Here is a 17,453-nt window from a genome sequence, read left to right as displayed (position 1 = left end):
TGGCACAGCTGTCCTTGAAAAAGAGCAGTTTCTGTCTGTTGTGGGGAGGGGAAGGGAAAGGAGTTTGTAAGCCACTCTGAGACACCTTTGGGTAGTGAAGGGCGGGGTATAAATCCAATCTCTTCTTCTTCTTCTTCTTCTTTTACTGGCAAGGACCTGGGCAATGGTGGTTGATGCCATCTGGATGCCGGAAGAACACCGCCATCGTTTATTACCTGTACTACTAGCACTTTGAAATTATGATGGTTTTAACTGTTTTATCTTTTTAAATACTGTGTGTTTTATTGTACTACAAATATGTTGTAAGCTGCCCTGAGCCCGCCTTGGCAGAAAGGGGGGGGGGTGTTAAAAAAATATATCAAAGTAAATAAATAAATAAATGTAGAAACAACAAAAAAGAGTAACTTTTAAATACTGTGTGTTTTATTGTACTACTGAGCCTTCCTTGGTGGGAAGGGGGGGATAAAAATCAAAGTAAATAAATAAACAAATAAATACTAATGTAGAAACAGCAACAAAAAACAATATCTACAATATTGAAACTTTTCTGGCGTAAATAATGGAGTAATCTCCAGCAGGTGAGACTGAAAACTAAATAGGAGGTAAAGGTACATTTGAACCTAGGGCTTCTAACTTTTTGCAGCCATGCTGCCTGCATTTTAAACTTACATTCTGTTCCTGCACTAGGACTTGTACAGGAAAAGTGCTTTGAAATGGGCAAAGTGTCATGGTTTTCCCACAACTCCCACAGCTGAGTCACAGAGCCTTTCATCTATAAATTAAGCTAGAGCACATGACATCTGTTCTGGAATTCATGCATTTTCCAAGCAATATGTACACGTCCACTACCAAAAATTCAAACCAATATTTATAGCAAAGCTTTTTAAAATAGTAGAAAGCATTTTCTTCTGGAAGCAGTTTTTTTAAAAAAACAAGCACATTCAGTACCCCCCAAAATAATGATCCCCCCCTCATAAAATTAAAAGCATTAATTGTTTTATCCAAAGGAGTCAAGGCCTCCCACAGTATTAGAACCTAATGACACATCCTAGGAGGAGGAGAGATTGGATTTATACCCTGCCCACCACTACCCAATGGAGTATCAGAGTGGCTTACATTCTCCTTCCCCTCCCCTTCCCCTCCCCACAACAGACACCCTGTGAGATAGGTGAGTCTGAGAGAGCTCTTTCAAGGACTGCTCATGAGAGAACATCTCTGAGAGAACTTGTGACTGACCCAAGGTCACACCAGCAGCTGCATGTGGAATCAAACCCGGTTCTCCCAGATTAGAGCCCGTGCTCCTAACCACTGCACCAAACAATCAGCTCTTATCTTATGCAGAGTACCTCTTATAACCGGGTAATAAGAAGAGCATCTTCTGAATTCGCAGGGAGATAAGATATCAGTCAGTGTAACAAACAGACTGGGCTAAAGAGCAAGAGTCCAGTAGCACCTTAAAGACTAACAAGGTATGTGGCAGGGTAGGAGCTTTCATGAGTTACTGCTCACTTCTTCAGGTACAGATTCAGATACAGAAGCGAGCAGTGACTCATGAAAGCTCCTACCCTGCCACATATTTTGTTAGTCTTTAAGGTGCTACTGGACTCTTGCTCTTTTTTACTGCTACAGACAGACTAACATGGCTACCCATCTTGATCTAGACAGAGTGAAATTTCCCATTTTTATTTTTTGAATTTGACTAACAAATGGTTTCTCAAGCAAAAAGCCAGGCAATATAAATTTAAACGAAATTCTTGCTTGCCACCATGAAAAGAACTTCCAAGCTTGTTATGTGTCTGGAGGGTGGTTGGGTGGAGAAAATACCCCACATTCAGAACCTCATACTGTTATTCTTAAAACAAAGTTTAATATAACAACATTAAAAAGTATTACTCAGTATAACTTAATATGCTCATTTCTTGAGATAATCTATTTAAATTAAAAAGGCCAATGAATGGATACATGCAGTTAGGAAAATGTGTTAAAGATTTTTCATCCATGTGGGGATGAGGTGCTATCTGCCCAAGGATACAACACAGGGCAGGGCAGCATTTGCAATAAACTCAACCACACTGAAATAATTCCCACAGAAGGGAAGGGTAGTTTGAGTGAGTCACCTAATGACTCCAGCTGCTTTGTGCCTTCCTTTGTACTGTAGCCAGACAATAAGTACCCCCCTCATAATCCTCATGTCATAGTGAGAACAAAGATGAGCCCTGTTGGATCAAACCAGTGGTCCATCTAGTCTAGCATCCGAGTAAAAAGTACATGAAAGAAACACATGTTCAAGAGTTCTATCTCCCGCTTACAGCAGGAACACAGTCTACTGTCAAATGGGTTTTTTTGGAATCTTCCATATAATACTGCTAATGGCAACACATTAAACCTGGCTAACATATATGCTCTGTGTTTACCCGGGCTCATTATTTATTTATTTATTCATTATAATTCAATTTATATCCCGCCCTCCCCTAAGGCTCAGGGCGGCTAACAATTGAGGCCAAAGCCATAATTAAAACAATTAAAACAAGATAAAAACATAACAATAGTACAACAAAGTGCTGGTGCTCTGATGTTCCCAGTTCCAAGATGGGTTCTGTTAGGGTGGATCCGGACCAATGACATAAGTTCCAAAGCGGCAGATAGCCAGTCTTCTTCCCAGGGCTCGATTGCACCCTGGTGGTATCTCTGCCAGTTTTCGGCGACGGTGCATTGATGGAACAGTAGCGGCGGCGGCTCCTACTCGAAAGCCTGGCAGAAGAGCTCCGTCTTGCAGGCCCTGCGGAACCACACTGAAATAATTAAACAGGTTAGATATTCAGCCCTATGCCCAAAAGGTAAAACCCCCAAATTAAAGGGTGAGCATCTACTCTTTGCAAAGCTCTCAAGAACCTGCCTCTCAGCGTCAACCAGTCTTTGCCTAATCAGCCTAAAAGCTGACTTTTCTGTATGCAGAGTTAGGTCTCCAATTTAAGCCCAACGGAGGCTTAATTTGCCATGGGAGAGCCACAAGTGAATGGCAGAGTTTCTGGGCGCAATCACACCACAACATCTGGTAAGTGGAACGCACCCGTGGCCAACCCGTGGCATACCGCTGAAAATGTGGAGTTAGGTACTAGCAACCAGTTTGCCACAGGCTACCTCCGGACTCCCTCGGTGTCATCACACCGGAGCACCGCTTTTCCCTCCGGCCCCTCCTTGACACGGAGGGAAGGAACATGGCAGGCTGCCGACGCGTGGGATCACGTTCTGGCGTGTTAAATAGCCACACCTCCCTCCCATGTTATCCGGCCCGTGTGACCGGGACCTGAATTGATTTTTTTCTTCTGTATGACAAAGCCACATAGAAGACTGGGACTCCATTAACATATGAGCAATAAGGCTATTGTCATCTCTTTTAAAAAGTAACCAGAATTTAATGGCAATAATCCATACTCTAGTTTCAAGGAGTCTTTGGTTTGTTTCTTTATGTGGGTGAACTCTCACTGGTGTCTGATGAAGTGATAGTTCTGAACAGGGCTTTTTTTGTAGAAAAAGCCCAGCAGGAACTCATTAGCATATTAGGCCACACCCTATGCCTTCCCTTGGCTTGCCTGGGTGCCCTGCACCTGCGGGGAGCCCGGGCAAGCCCCTCCCTTGAAGGGAAGGGAAGGCAGTTAAGCGGGGAGCTCGGACAAGCTGGCCCTTAGACAGGCTGGGGAAGGCATGGGGAGGGATTTAAATGCCACCCTGGTCCCTCCAGGAACCCCCTGGCCCGCCCACCTTGGAGTTGCTGGGGGGTTGCTCTCCAGGCCTTCCCTCTGTAGCACAGGGCAAGTCTTGTATATTTAAAACATTTTCCAAAATACAGTTTTGCAGTCTAGGATATTTAAATGGACATGCCCAAGAATGGTAGGAGGGTAGATTCATCCTGAGTCCAGAACTAGTCCGATGGTGGAGAGTGAGGGGGAAATAAAGGTAGGTTGATGATTGGCTGGGAAGGAGATAGGGTTGCCAACTCCAGGTGGGAAATTCCTGGAGATGTGAGGGATGGAGCCTGGAGAGGGTGAGGTTTCAGGAGGCGTGGGACCTTGGACAGGTACAAAGCCATAGACTCCACCCTCCAAACCAACTGTTCCCTTCTGGGGAACCATCGTTGCCAATCTCCAGGTGAGGGCTGGAGATCACTCAAAATTACGACTGTTCTTTAGGTAGCAGAGATCAGTTCCTCTGGAGAAAATGGTGGACTCAGTGTCATTATACCCTGCTGAGGTCACCACAGCAAATTGACACTGAGTGTCCAAGGCCGGGGCACCCGCCCAAAGCCTCTTTCTAGAGGTCGTTGTATTTATTTCCACAACGGGCCTTTTTCCTAGTAGAATATAAAGAACAGAATACCCTATGAAGATGCAGTAGGTGAAATAGTGGTACAAAGAGTTCTAAGTACAGCAGTGTAGCAAGATAATAAGTTTTTCCACTGCAAAAATCATTAGATTTATGAATATTTTAAATTTTTACATCATTATTACTATACTTAGTTTGGTGTAGTGGTTAAGTGCACAGATTCTAATCTGGGAGAACGGGGTTTGATTCCCCACTCCTCCACTTGCACCTGCTGGATGACCTTGGGCAAGCCATAGTTCTCGTGCAGCTGTTCTTGAAAAAGGGCAGTTTCTGTCAGAGCTCTCTCAGCCCCACCTACCTCGCAGGGTGTCTGTTGTGGCGAGGGGAAGGGAAAGGAGTTCGTAAGCCGCTCTGAGACTCCCTTGGGTAGTGAAGGGTGGGGTATAAATCCAATATCATCCTCCTCCTCCTCTTCATATTCTTCATCTTCTTCATCTTCTTGTAAATGGAAAAGTAGGGTAATACTGATGGATTAATGATCAATGATCCAGTACATCCACTTCCATTTGTGGTATAAGTGCACTCGTATTGTTCTTTAAAACAGGGAATTTCAGTTGGAAGAAAGTGAAAACTGTGCCAAAGACTACCTAGAAATTTGGGAAGGCATTCTTGGCGGTGAGCTGATGGGGCGATATTGTGGAAACTCCTTACTGATGAATCATACAGCTATCATCACTTCACAGTCTTTATGGGTTAAATTCATCTCAGATGGCTCAGGAACTGGATTGGGCTTCCAGGCCACATTTGCTCACTGTAAGTAAATACCATTGTACTTAAACCAAAAATTATCAGTTTTCAAATTAGGGGAGGTTGGTAGGGGAGATACATAGAAAAAATTGTAATAACAAAAACAGCTGTGCTTTTAGAGGCCCGGAAAAGGGCTCCTCTCACCACAATAATTTAATAATAGATATTTTTAGTTTAATTGCATCTGTAATATACAGAGATATCCACTGGGTGATTAGCTAAATGCACACATAGTATTTGCTACTGGAAGGATTTTTTTCTCAATACATGGTCATTTGTATGAGCATGCACGGACAGGAAGAAACCACTTTTTTGGCACTTTGAATGTGTTTTCTAAGTTGCTATTAATACAACAAATTGATTTGAAGAGTGTTTTATTTTCATCTCATATTTCAGTGTTTGGAAATAACATTGTGGGAAGTAGTGGACAAATTGCCTCCCCTCTCTGGCCTAGAAACTACCCTCACAATTCCAACTATCAGTGGACGATATCTGTGAATGCAACTCAGTTGATCCATGGCCAGCTCCAACAGATGGATATCGAGGAGTATAGCAGCTGTGGCTACGACAAGCTGAAGGTGAACTTGAAGTTGCAAATCCCTTTGTGAAGTAGGCCGTGGTTAAAAAAACAAAAGTAACAAAACCAAGTTGTTAGTCCATCCAAGAAGCAACTCATCCTCATGGAGACTTTAGTACAGATGCTATTTGATATTGACTTTCGAAGCAACTCATCCTCATGGAGACTTTAGTGCAGATGCTATCTGATATTGACTTTGTTTTAAAATTCTTGTTAACAATAAACAGAGGAGCATAATATCATATGAATATAGGGTGAAACTTTATAGTAGTCATTTTAAAAGTTGCTTTCACATAGTAGGAAAAGGCTTATCATTCTGCTAACCCATATGAACCCTTATGATTACTTCTGTAACTACCATCCTGGGCAGCTGTTTGGTTCTGCACCACCCATAGAACTCTTCTGCAGTCTTCTACATCTACCAGTATTTCCCTGCCTATCCTGTATCCTTTCTGTCCACAGTCTCTTCCTGTTTCTGACTGTTCATTTTCATTGTGTCTTTCTTATATGCCATTATCATTTCTTCTATCAGAGGTGGCCTGGGATGTTAAAATGATCCCGAAGAAAGCCAAGCAGAGTGGTCTCTGTGATGCTACAAACTAACGAAGCCGGGCCACTCAGCACAGTAGTGCCAAAAGTGGTCATTGGCCTTTCCTCCTCCCTCAAACTGGCAATCCTCTAGGAAAAGTCAACTGGTGAGCCGATGCTGATCACTCTTATACCTGAAGGACCCAAGTGCTTCCTGAGGCACTGTTGAGTTTCTGGTGCTTGGCTCTGCTTGTACCTGCCTTCCAGTGGTCCCCCAGGGCAGTAGCCCTCCAGGGAAATTTCCCTATAGGTTGAATTGGGAGTCTGCCCAGACGTCTCTTATATCTCTGTGCCTCCTGCCTTTCTGTCCTTCCACATCTAGCCAGGATCCCCCCCCCCACATATAGATTTTCCCATTCCTGTACTTCACAGTTAGGCAGCGGTAAGATGGTATTTGCTGAGTCCATTGCTCTGGCATTCCCGGGAAAACACAAGACCTCAAAACATGGTTTAAACATTTGAAGTCAACAGTCTGTCAGGAGTGAGAAGGAATAGATTTTCAGCAGGCATGTGGAGCTGCAGCAGGAGAAGAGAGGCCAGAAAATTGTGCTCCACAGGTGGAAATCCTTGTGCCCATGCCAACTCTGCTCTGGATCCAAGCCATTGTACTGCCTGGAGCTGTAAGATAAGAGTATTTATGTATTTTATAAAATCTATAAACAAGGCAGGATCTCGTGGGGTTCTACACTGCTTCCAAACTCAAACAGATACTATTCCCCAGAGGTGCTTCCCTGAATCATGTCCCCTATTTGTCCTCCTTGTGTGTTATGGGTTTTATTGCAGATGTTGCGTTATTTGAGGAAGGAGGTTAGCTCTGATGGATAGTCAGACTGGGAGCTGGGAGACCCAGGTTCAAATCCCCACTCTGCCATGGAAGCTTGCTGAGTGGCCTTATGCCAGTCACACAGTCTCAGCCTCACCTACCCCACAGCATTGTGGTGATGATAAAGTAGAGAAAGGGAGAATGATTGTGTACCCGATAAATTAATAAATAAGTCTGCTTTTCCTACCCAAAGTTCAAGGCACATAAAGGGAATTTGTGTCATATTTCCTTCTCTCTGGAGTTTTAAAATCATAGTGCTGCTATATTAGCTGTTAATTTAAAGCATATGCTGCAAATAAAAACTGTGAGAAAAGCAATACAGTGTTCTTTCTCATAAGCTGTTTCATATTTTCATATTTGACTGGCTTTCAAGCAAGGTAAACCTTTACCTTTACCTAGTGCAATTCTATCTTAATTTCTTTTTTACTGCATCACTAATGGTAACAGGTTTGCTTAAAGCACTGTGGTGTTAAAGGGCAAAATATTAACATAGTGTCTTGCCTGATTTCAGTTGTTTTTATTTACTGGTTCCTAAGCCTTGAGGTTCACTCATGGGGTTCTCCCTACCTCTTCTATACCTCTGACTCATTACTCCACCATTCTTTTTCATCCTTTCTCCCATGGATTTCTTGTACAAAATCTGTAGCTGAGGTCACCTAAAGGTAATGGTAAAGGTTCCCTTGCTCGAAAACCAGTCGAATCTGACTCTAGGGTTGCGGTGCTCATCTCCGTTTTAAAGCCGAAGAGCCAGCGCTGTCCGAAGACATTTCCGTGGTCATGTGGCCAGCATGACTAAACACCAAGGCACACGGAACGCTGTTACCTTCCCACTGAAGTGGTACCTATTTATCTACTTGCTATTTCTTGCTTTCAAACTGCTAGGTTGGCAGGAGCTAGAACTAGAGACGGGAGCTCACTCCGTCATGTGGCACACTTGGGTCTCGAACTGCTGAACTACCGACCTTCCATAGCCTGCAGTTCAGCGTCTTAACCACTTGAGCCACCGTAGCTCCTGAGGTTTCCTACCTATGTCATTTTGATTTCTTGCCTCAAAAAAGCTTCACGGTCCCTGTTCTTCTTTTACCCTTCCTTCTCTCACTCCAGCACAACATAAATAAATGAGAGAGAACAGCACTGCATACAGAAAATTGTTCATATCTATTCTTATCTTACAAAGAATTTCCCTGAGCAGCTGGCTGGAGTCACCTATAATAAGGCTGGCCCTGACCACTGGCCATTTGGGGTTTTATATGTAACTGGCAAGATGGCCATGGAAGGGAAGACAGCGTGGTTATAGTCCAGTCTTGTCAGATTTTGGAAGCTAAGCCGGGTTGGTACTTGGAAGGGAGACCACCAAGGAAGACTCGGAAGAGGAAGATCGTTTCAGAGGTAAGCCAAGTTGGTCTGCAGTAGAACAGCTAGATTTGGGTCCACTAGTGCCTTAGAGACTAACAAGTTTTTGTGGGTGTAAGCTTTTGTGTGTCAAAGCACCCTTTGTCAGATCTGAAAAAGGGAGCTTTTACTCTTAAAAGCTCATACCTCAAAAATCTTGTTGGTCTCTAAGATGCCACTTGACTCAGATCTCACTCTTCTGCAGAGGAAGGCAATGGCAAAACACCTCTGCTTCTCACTTGCCTTGAAAACCCCTTGCTGGGGTCGCCACAAGGCAATTGCCACTTGACAGCACTTGAATATGTAAGATGTCCATCATTATGATGGTGAGATGTGTGCATGGGCAGGGTTTGTACATCTCAGAGAACTCTTGGGTGAGAAGGTACATAGTGCATTTGTGTAATCCGTTCAGTAAAATACACTGTGTCCCTGTGGAGGTCATGTCACCCTCTATGGGGCTTAGTACATAGATTTGCTCATTGCAACATTCTCCCCAGCACATCTTTTTACTTTTCCCTAGAGAAGTGAGTGTCAACCATTTACTTGTATAGGAGAAAGGAAAAGCTGTGCTTGGGAACAGCATAGTAGTGGAGAGATTAAACACACACACACACACATATATAAATCCTTGTTGGCAAAAAATGTACCAATGCTAGCACAAACTATGTTTACATTTTCTTCTTGATACATAATTTAATATTTTTCCATAAGCAAGACTTCAGACCACCAAATTCTGGTTCACAACCATCAGTCCAAATTGCCATATAGCAATTTGAAAAGACCTAGGACAGTTCTCTGAAACACAAGATCTCTCATCCTACAAAACTTCCCAGTTTTGTTGTTGTCCATGTCTTGAGTTTAGTTTTGGTTCACATTGTGAGTTTTGAAATCAATTAAAACATATTACACTTTTAAAATATGAAGAACTGAGGCTGAATGATCACTAATGAAATGTCTGACTATTAGGGATGAGCACAAACCAGAAAAATGCAGTTCCGTTCATGGTTCATGGCATACCCAGTTCACAAAGCATGAACTGTCACAAACTTTTAGGGGCCAAACTGGTTCAGTTGGTGAGGTTTGTGTTTCACTAGAACCAGGGGATCTCTGGCTGACTCTCCTCTTCTTGTTCTCCTAGTTTGGTGAGGATTGGATTTATGGGGTCCAAGTGACAACTCTCCAAAGAAGGTGCCCTCAGGAATGTGCATTCTGGGGAAATGACCATCTGTCATTTCCCTGGAAAGCACTTTCCTGGAAGCACCTTTTCCCCCAAAAGCACTTTCCTGGGGGGCATCTTCTTTGGGGGGGGGCATAACTCAGACCTCCTAAATCCAATCTGCACATAATTTGGGGGCATTTAGAGGAGCATCAGAGGGAGGTCTCCTGTGAGTTTGATATCTCTAACTTGATCAGGGTCTGTTCTATATACTCCTGTTCTATACACTTTCCTGGGGGCACCTTCACACCCCATAAATCCAATCCTCATCAAACTTGGAAGGCAGGTAGAGAAGAGTCAGCCAGAGGTCCACTGCGAGTTTGGCGTCTCTAGCTTGCACCTGTCAAAATGACCACCTGTCATTGAGGTTCAGGAGTGTAGAGAATTGATCCTGTGCAACCTAGAGACATCAAAGTCACAGGGGACCTCCCCCAGATGCTCCTCTACATGCCCTCCAAGTCCCCCCTCCCCATTGCTTATATATAAGTTTTATTCACGGTCATTGACCTATTGCTTTGAAGTTTGGTTAACAGATTGATTGGAGACAGTCTGTCTGGAAATATATCCTTTCATGAACCAGCAGGAACCTCCACAAACAGCTTGAAAATTCATGGAAAGTTTTGACCTGCCATGAACTTCACTTCATGGACCAGCCAAATTTAATCACGAACTTTAGTTCATGAGCCGGTTCATGTCCATCCCTAGAAACTTTTTTTCATAACTTTAAGAGCTAGGCTGTTGCACAGATCAGAGATCTGCTTATAATTGAACCACATAGCCAAGAAATGTTATGATTATGTTGGTAGTGCTAGTACTATTGCTGCTGCTGCTGCTGCTGCTGCTACTACTACTACTACTACTACTACTACTACTACTACTACTACTACTTTATCTTCCCTGTTTTCAAGGAGCTCAGGGAAGGGAGCAAAGTTTCCCTCCCTCTGTGTTATCCTCATAACAATCCTGTAAGGAAGGTTAAAGTTGAGAGATGGTCACTGGCCCAAGGAGGCCACCACCAGAATGAGGATTTGAACCCAGTTCTCCAGTTATAATCTAGTACTGAACCATCACATTGACTTTTGTATAATAAGTAGAACATTGCAGTACAAGCCAATCCATGTTTGCTCAGAAGAAAACCCCATAAAATTCAGTGGAAGTTATAACAGCAAAATTGATGTTTAAAATTGTAGTCTTCCTTCCTTAGTGACCAGAGAATGAGTTGGGCAGAAACAATCATAATTGGATGTAAACATTACAAGAGCCTATAGCAAAATTGATGTTTAAAATTGTAGTCTTTCTTCCTTGGTGACCAGAGAGTGAGTTGGGCAGAAACAGTCATAATTGGGTGTAAACATTACAAGAGCCTACTACAAGAGCCTATGAAGGTTGAACTCTAAGGAGATACCTGCTTGTTTTACATTCCATGTTTTAGTGCAATTCTGGAATCATTGGAAAGAGAAAAGAAATCTCATGGTGTTTTGTTGTTCAGGCATTTTTTTAAACCTCCTTTTATGTGCTATAGTAATAAAGATATGTTCTCTCTAAGGATGCTCATTTTTTTCTCTTTAAGTTAGATAGGAGTTATTTTCTCCTTGTAAAAGCCGTCCACAGTGAAGCCATTTCAAGTGAAGCATTGAGACCCTTCTGTCCCACTGTTACCATGGGGTTGCCAACCTCCTAGTGGGGCTTGGAGACCTCTTGGAATGACAAATGATCTCCAGACTACAGAGACCAGTTCCCCTGGAGTAAATGGCTGCTTTGGAGGATGGGGGTCAATGGCATTACACCCTACTGGCTCTTCCCAGGCTCCACCCACACATTTCCCGGAATTTCCCATTCTGGAGTTGGCAACCCTGCCTTCAAAGTAGTGAATTCTTAAGTCTGAATACTAGCTCTGAAGTTGAAATACTCAACAAGTAATGTACTTTTCATTCAGCATTTACAGAAAACAGCATGGACATGATATCCTTACTAATATATTATCTCACTAATAACAGGTCTATGATGGTCCCAACATACACTCTCGTCTCATTGGAATATACTGTGGTGCAACCCTTTCTTCATTCACTTCCTCTGGAAGCTCAGTTACTCTTCAGTTCATCTCTGATTTTTCTGTAAATGGAAAAGGTTTCCTTTTGGACTGGTATGCAGTGGAAGCACCTACAGACATTGGACAGACCGTTCCTACAGGTATGTCTCCTGGTCATGTAGGTAACACACAATGAAAACATGTAGATTGTTGGTTTATGATTTTCTGGTCTGCAAAATGGACCAGTATAATCTAATGACAACAAACCTTTCAGAAGGGTGCCCCTAAAGCATGTGAAGTAGGGTCACTCTAGTTCACAATACAGAATATATGTCAATTTGGAATTGTTTTCCTTTAGGCTGTGGAGCCAGAGATAAAGCAAATGTCCAGGATAGTTTTATAAAATGGCTCATGAGATTGTGTGCATATAAGATTGTGTAAGGGCACATACTACAAGTTTGTATCCAGCACAGGGGAATTATGCTTGGGCCTTGTACAGATGACATACTCTAAGAACATAAATGAATGGAGATAAAATTTCAGCTGATGTACACTAGATATTAATATCACCTAAAATGTCAAGCAAGTAATAAACACTGTTTGGGAGAGAATTACTGAATGTATCTCCATGTGCTCTCCTGCCAACAATTCAAGTGTTGTCTTATCAGTTAATGAAAGGCTATAATACTATCACCCCATCAATTTAACTTCTGTTTAAATTATTTTGTCACAGGTGCCTGTGGAGGTGTAGCAACAGCCAGCAATGCTCCATTGTTCCTGTTCTCGCCAGGCTGGCCCTCAGACTACAGTAATCTGGCAAACTGCATCTGGGTTATCCGATCACGAAACTCCACAGTGGAGTTCAACATCCTGGCTCTAGACATTGAGACTCATGGCTCATGCAACTATGATAAACTTGTCTTCAGAGATGGTGAGAAATGGCAGCACTTTCCCGTGATATGAGACACAAACAGAAGACCTGGTTTTTTTAAATCCCCCATAATTATTATCACAATTTAAAATGAAATATAGTATCTGGTGCTTGGCTTGTCCTGCCTTGCCTTTGACTCTTAGTGACATGAGACTCCCACACATTACTCCCACACTAGTCACAAGTGTTTCCAGTAGATTCTATGTGTGCCTGCTGCACTAAAGGATGAGACCTCAGACAACCCACGTGAACACATGAAGCTGCCTTATACTGAGTCCATTGTTGTCCCAAAGTCCTTAGTCAGCAGTGACTATCTAGGGTCTCAGATGGAGGCCTTGTGTATCTCCTGAGATCTGATCCTTTTTTACTAGGGATGCCAGGGATTGGACCTGGACCTTCTGAATGCAAGGTAGATGCTCTGTTGTTGAGCCATGGCTCCTCCCTTTTGGGGGGAGGGCTGTTCTACTTTCTAGAAATCAAATGTACTTTACAGTTGAATTGCTACTAATTCCTGGTGTCCAAAACACACTGCCTTCCCCTCCCACACACGGCAGTCCTCATTTGTCAAGACTCTTGTGCAGCTGGCATAGGCTGTGCAGCTTATGTGACTGGCTTCCTGCAACCAGCAAGCACAAATTTCCCAAAGTACAAAAGTATCTGTAATAAAAGAAATCATAAAAGATCTGTGTAATTCATTATGACAAAGAACACTCCTTTCAAGGTATATAATAATATTGTGATCTTAGATAGTGAAGCAAGCCTTTCGAGATATTTCCATGCACACTGAAGGCTTCTCTATTAGTATTTAAAGGGTGGGGATATATGGAATAACTATCTGACTAGATCTGGCTACCAATGTCAATGACTGGAGAACTTTGCGGTATAATTTATAAAGTTTGGCTTCTTAAAAGGGGGTGGGTGGGAAATATTGCAAGCAGCTGGTATAGGAGCCTTCACTTTGGGTACATTTCAGTGCCACACTGTCCTGTTTCTTTTCCTAGGAGACAACAGCCTAGCACCTGTTCTGTCCACTGTATGTGGCCGTGAAATTCCTGGACCAATAAGATCAAATGGGGACTCTCTGTTCATTCAGTTCACTTCAGATGAAAGTGTCATTGGTGCTGGGTTTAATGCTTCTTTCCACAAAAGTGAGTTGCATTTTTGCAGTATATCTTTGTTCTCTGTTTTTGTTGTTGTTGTTGTTCAGTCACGCAGTCGAGTCTGACTCTTCTCTGTTTCAGACTTTTAAAAAGGATTTTCATAGAATCATAGAGTTGGAAGGGGCCATACAGACCATCTAGTCCAACCCCCTGCCCAATGCAGGACCAACCTAAAGCATCTCTGACAAGTATTCGTCCAGTCTCTTCTTGCTGTCAGTGAAGGGGAGCTAACCACCTCTCTAGGCTGCTGATTCCACCTTTGAATCACTCTGACCATGAAAAAGTGTTTCCTAATATCCAGCCGATGCCTTTCTGCATGTAATTTAAACCCTTTGTTTCGGGTCCTCTGTTGCCAACTAGAACAGCTCCTTGCCCTCCTCCAAATGACAGCCTTTCAAATATTTAAAGAGAGCAATCATGTCCCCCCTCAATTTCCTCTTCTCCAAACTAAACATTCCCAAGGCCCTTAGCCTTTCCTCGTAGGGCTCCCCAATTTCATTTTATTTTAGTACTTTTGCCTGCCCATATCAGCTTGTATCCTCTTAACATATTTACTCTAAGAATCTACCAATGCAGGGTTTCCCCCCCAAAAAAATTTATTCAGTGTCTTAAATGTAAATATTACTCTAAGAATCTACCAATGCAGGGTTTTCGCCCCCAAAAAATGTATTTAAATTTATTCAGTGTCTTAAATGTAAATTTGAAGGAGATGCAGAATTACCAAAAAGATAGTTGCTGAAACTTTTTGATATTTGTCCAGAAGTACATAATAAACACAACATTTCTCTTACAGCCAGGTTGCAAAATTCCTTTGCAATGCTGTGGCTTTTTAAGTTAATTGGATAGTGCACTGCATAAACAAAGGCACAATTTTATTTGTGCAATTAAAAAATTGGAAAGAGAATATTTTTTTTAAAAAACTGGGTTATATGATTAATAGAGCAAACAGGCTTAAGTTGTATTCTGAAACAAAAAAAAGTGTTTATTCTGGAGAAATAATGGATAATCAATCTGTATCATTTTTAAATTCATACTAGAGCAGGTTCCTAGACCTTCCTACATTTTGAGAATTTATCTGTTGAAGAAATTGTACCATGCTTGCTGTAGGACTATCATATCAATAACAAATTATGGGGAACAATTTGGCTGTGAGTAGCCAGTAAATTAATACAAGGGAAAAGCCATATGAAATATACCTCTGTTGGTGCTCCAAGTATCCTATATTGCACATTTATTTGATATTTCAAAGAGTCAGTCAGCATATCTTGGGGTCAAATCCCATTATCCTTTTAAAGAATCTAGTTTTACATAGCAAAACTGCAAAATGTTTTTCCCACAAGAAGGTTTTTAGCTAGAAAATTAGTAATGTTCAGGAGATGGTAGTTTGCATTGTTACCACGTGGAGATGTTATGAGACCATTTCACCTCATGAAAATGAAAGGAAATCTGATAGAGTCAGAATTGAGGGGAAAACTAGTGATTCTCAGAGCATGGTGACTTTTGTTCTTGTAAAATCTGCATAGTTTATTTTATCCTCTCTTTTATGTCCACAAATTATTATGGATTCTTATTGACTGATTTTACAGTTTTTTTTAATTATGTCTTGGTTTGGTTAACTTTCTACTCTGCAGTTTTTATTTTGTTTAATTTAGGATGGTCTGGATTATTTTAAATTATTGTGCTAGTCTGTCTTGTTTGGTGTGGTTATTGTTGGTTGGCTATGTTATTATTATTGGTTGGTTTTATTATTTTATTTTGTCTTAATATTGTTGTGAGCAGCCTTAAGTACATTTGTTCTGGAGCTGTGCTAAAAAACTCACAGTGCAATCCTACATAACGTTACTCAGGTTTAGCCCTGGTTTGGTAGGAAAAATTCTAGATCAAATTGTATAACTGAAGCTTTAAATTAATAATATTTGGTTTTATAGATTTGAATGGAATGTGGATTGAATAACATTAAATTGTACTCTCTTCCCTTTTATTTAGGTTGTGGTGGTTACTTGCATGCAAACAGAGGTGTGATCACTTCACCAAACTATGGCCAAACCTATCCTCCTAATCTTAATTGTTCCTGGCATGTTTTGGTTACTCCTGGTTACATCATTGGTGTTCATTTTGAAGATCCATTCCAGGTGCTTAATGAAGATTCTTCCTGCAGCCATGGAGATTATGTTGAGGTAAGGCAACAGTGGTTAGACAAGGCATTTAGTCTGCTTTTGAGGGAGGGGTTGAGGGAGGGATTGCAGACAGTGTGAAGGCCATGGAGGGTGGGCAAACATTTGTAGTTCTTTTTTTCTTATTTTAGTGTCCTTATACAATATGCTGTTACAGATTTGCCAGTTAAGAGTAAATACACAACGCTTCATGCTGCATATTAGTACTGAACACATGCTTATGAAAGCCAGAATAGTCTTATAGACAGTGTGAAGGCTGCTTCATATATAGTAGATAAGTGAAATTGTCTCTTTATGGGGAACAAAGATCCACTTCTGCTTCACTGACTACGCTAAAGCCTTTGATTGTGTGGATCACAACAAACTGTGACAAGCCCTTAAAGAGATGGGAGATCCAGACCACCTCGCATATCTCCTGAGAAACCTGTATAAGGGTCAAGAAGCGACAGTTAGAACCGGATATGGAACAACTGATTGGTTTAGCCAGGGGTCTTTTCATAGAAAAAGAGCTGCAGGAGCTCATTAGCATATAGCTACTAGTCCATTAGCATAATAGCTCATTAGCATATGCAATGCCCCATGACATCACCGAAGGTGATGTCAGAAGGGGAAGCAAAAGGGGGGGAGGCATCTTCAAAATCCTCCCCTTCCCTAGCCGGGGGAGGGGGGGAAGTGAAGAAAGAAGGGAGCGGTGGCGCAGGTAATACAACGCCTGCCTGTAACATCTGTAGCGAACAGCCTTAAAGGCTGTTCGATTCCCCACCGCGGCCGGAGTGAGCTCCCGGCCCTCGTCCCAGCTCCCGCCAACCCAGCGGTTCGAAAGATAAATAAATAAACGAGTAGATAAATGGGTACCTGCCCTAGGTGGCAGGGGGCACCCACCTCCTGGTTTCGTGCCAGGAGTGTTGGCAGCAGCAACGGAGGTGAAGACAGCGGTGGCGAAACAACAATGGCGGCTGAATTCCGGATGACCAGACCTGATGGAAGGCGGAGCGAACGTAAGGATGCGGGATGCAGGCGAAGCAGACAGGACGGCGCAGCACGGCTGGAGCCGGAAGGACGTGAGCCAGAAGCTGCAGCCGGAAAGAACATTTGCACGCAAAAACACCAAGCCTCCAGGAGAAGGTCGCCGGGCAGCCAGAAAGAGGCCAGGAATAACAACAACATTCAGAGCCCGCCGGGAAAAGAAAAAGAAGCGCTGCCAACAGGGTGTCGATAGGGAAGTCCCTCCCCTTGTGAAATGTGGCCCTAGGTAGGTTCAATCACTACTGTATAGTAGTAAAGTCTGTAAACCGCTCTGAGACCCATTAGGGGTTATGAGCGGTATATAAGTCTCATGTAAATAAATAAATAAATAAACCCCTTCTTACTAGAGTTGGGCCGCAGAAGGAGGAAAGAGAGAGACAAAGAGTAGAGAGAAGGAACGAAGGAAG

General features: G+C 42.5%; 1 protein-coding gene across 1 annotated transcript in view; it reads left to right on the top strand.

The window, feature by feature from the left end:
- CUBN (cubilin) overlaps positions 1-17,453 on the top strand; it is a 227,622-nt gene that overhangs the window by 142,386 nt on the left and 67,783 nt on the right. Inside the window, exons 38-43 of the mRNA XM_015423746.1 lie at positions 4,928-5,136; positions 5,527-5,708; positions 11,724-11,916; positions 12,489-12,686; positions 13,688-13,834; positions 15,833-16,023. Of these exons, the coding sequence (XP_015279232.1) occupies positions 4,928-5,136; positions 5,527-5,708; positions 11,724-11,916; positions 12,489-12,686; positions 13,688-13,834; positions 15,833-16,023 (1,120 nt within the window). The remainder of the gene's footprint in view (positions 1-4,927; positions 5,137-5,526; positions 5,709-11,723; positions 11,917-12,488; positions 12,687-13,687; positions 13,835-15,832; positions 16,024-17,453) is intronic.

This window comes from Gekko japonicus, unplaced genomic scaffold, assembly GCF_001447785.1.
Source record: "Gekko japonicus isolate JY-2015 unplaced genomic scaffold, Gekko_japonicus_V1.1 scaffold94, whole genome shotgun sequence".
Lineage (NCBI taxonomy): Eukaryota > Metazoa > Chordata > Lepidosauria > Squamata > Gekkonidae > Gekko > Gekko japonicus.
Note: the sequence above shows the minus strand (reverse complement) of the source record. Positions and strands in the feature narration are given on the sequence as shown.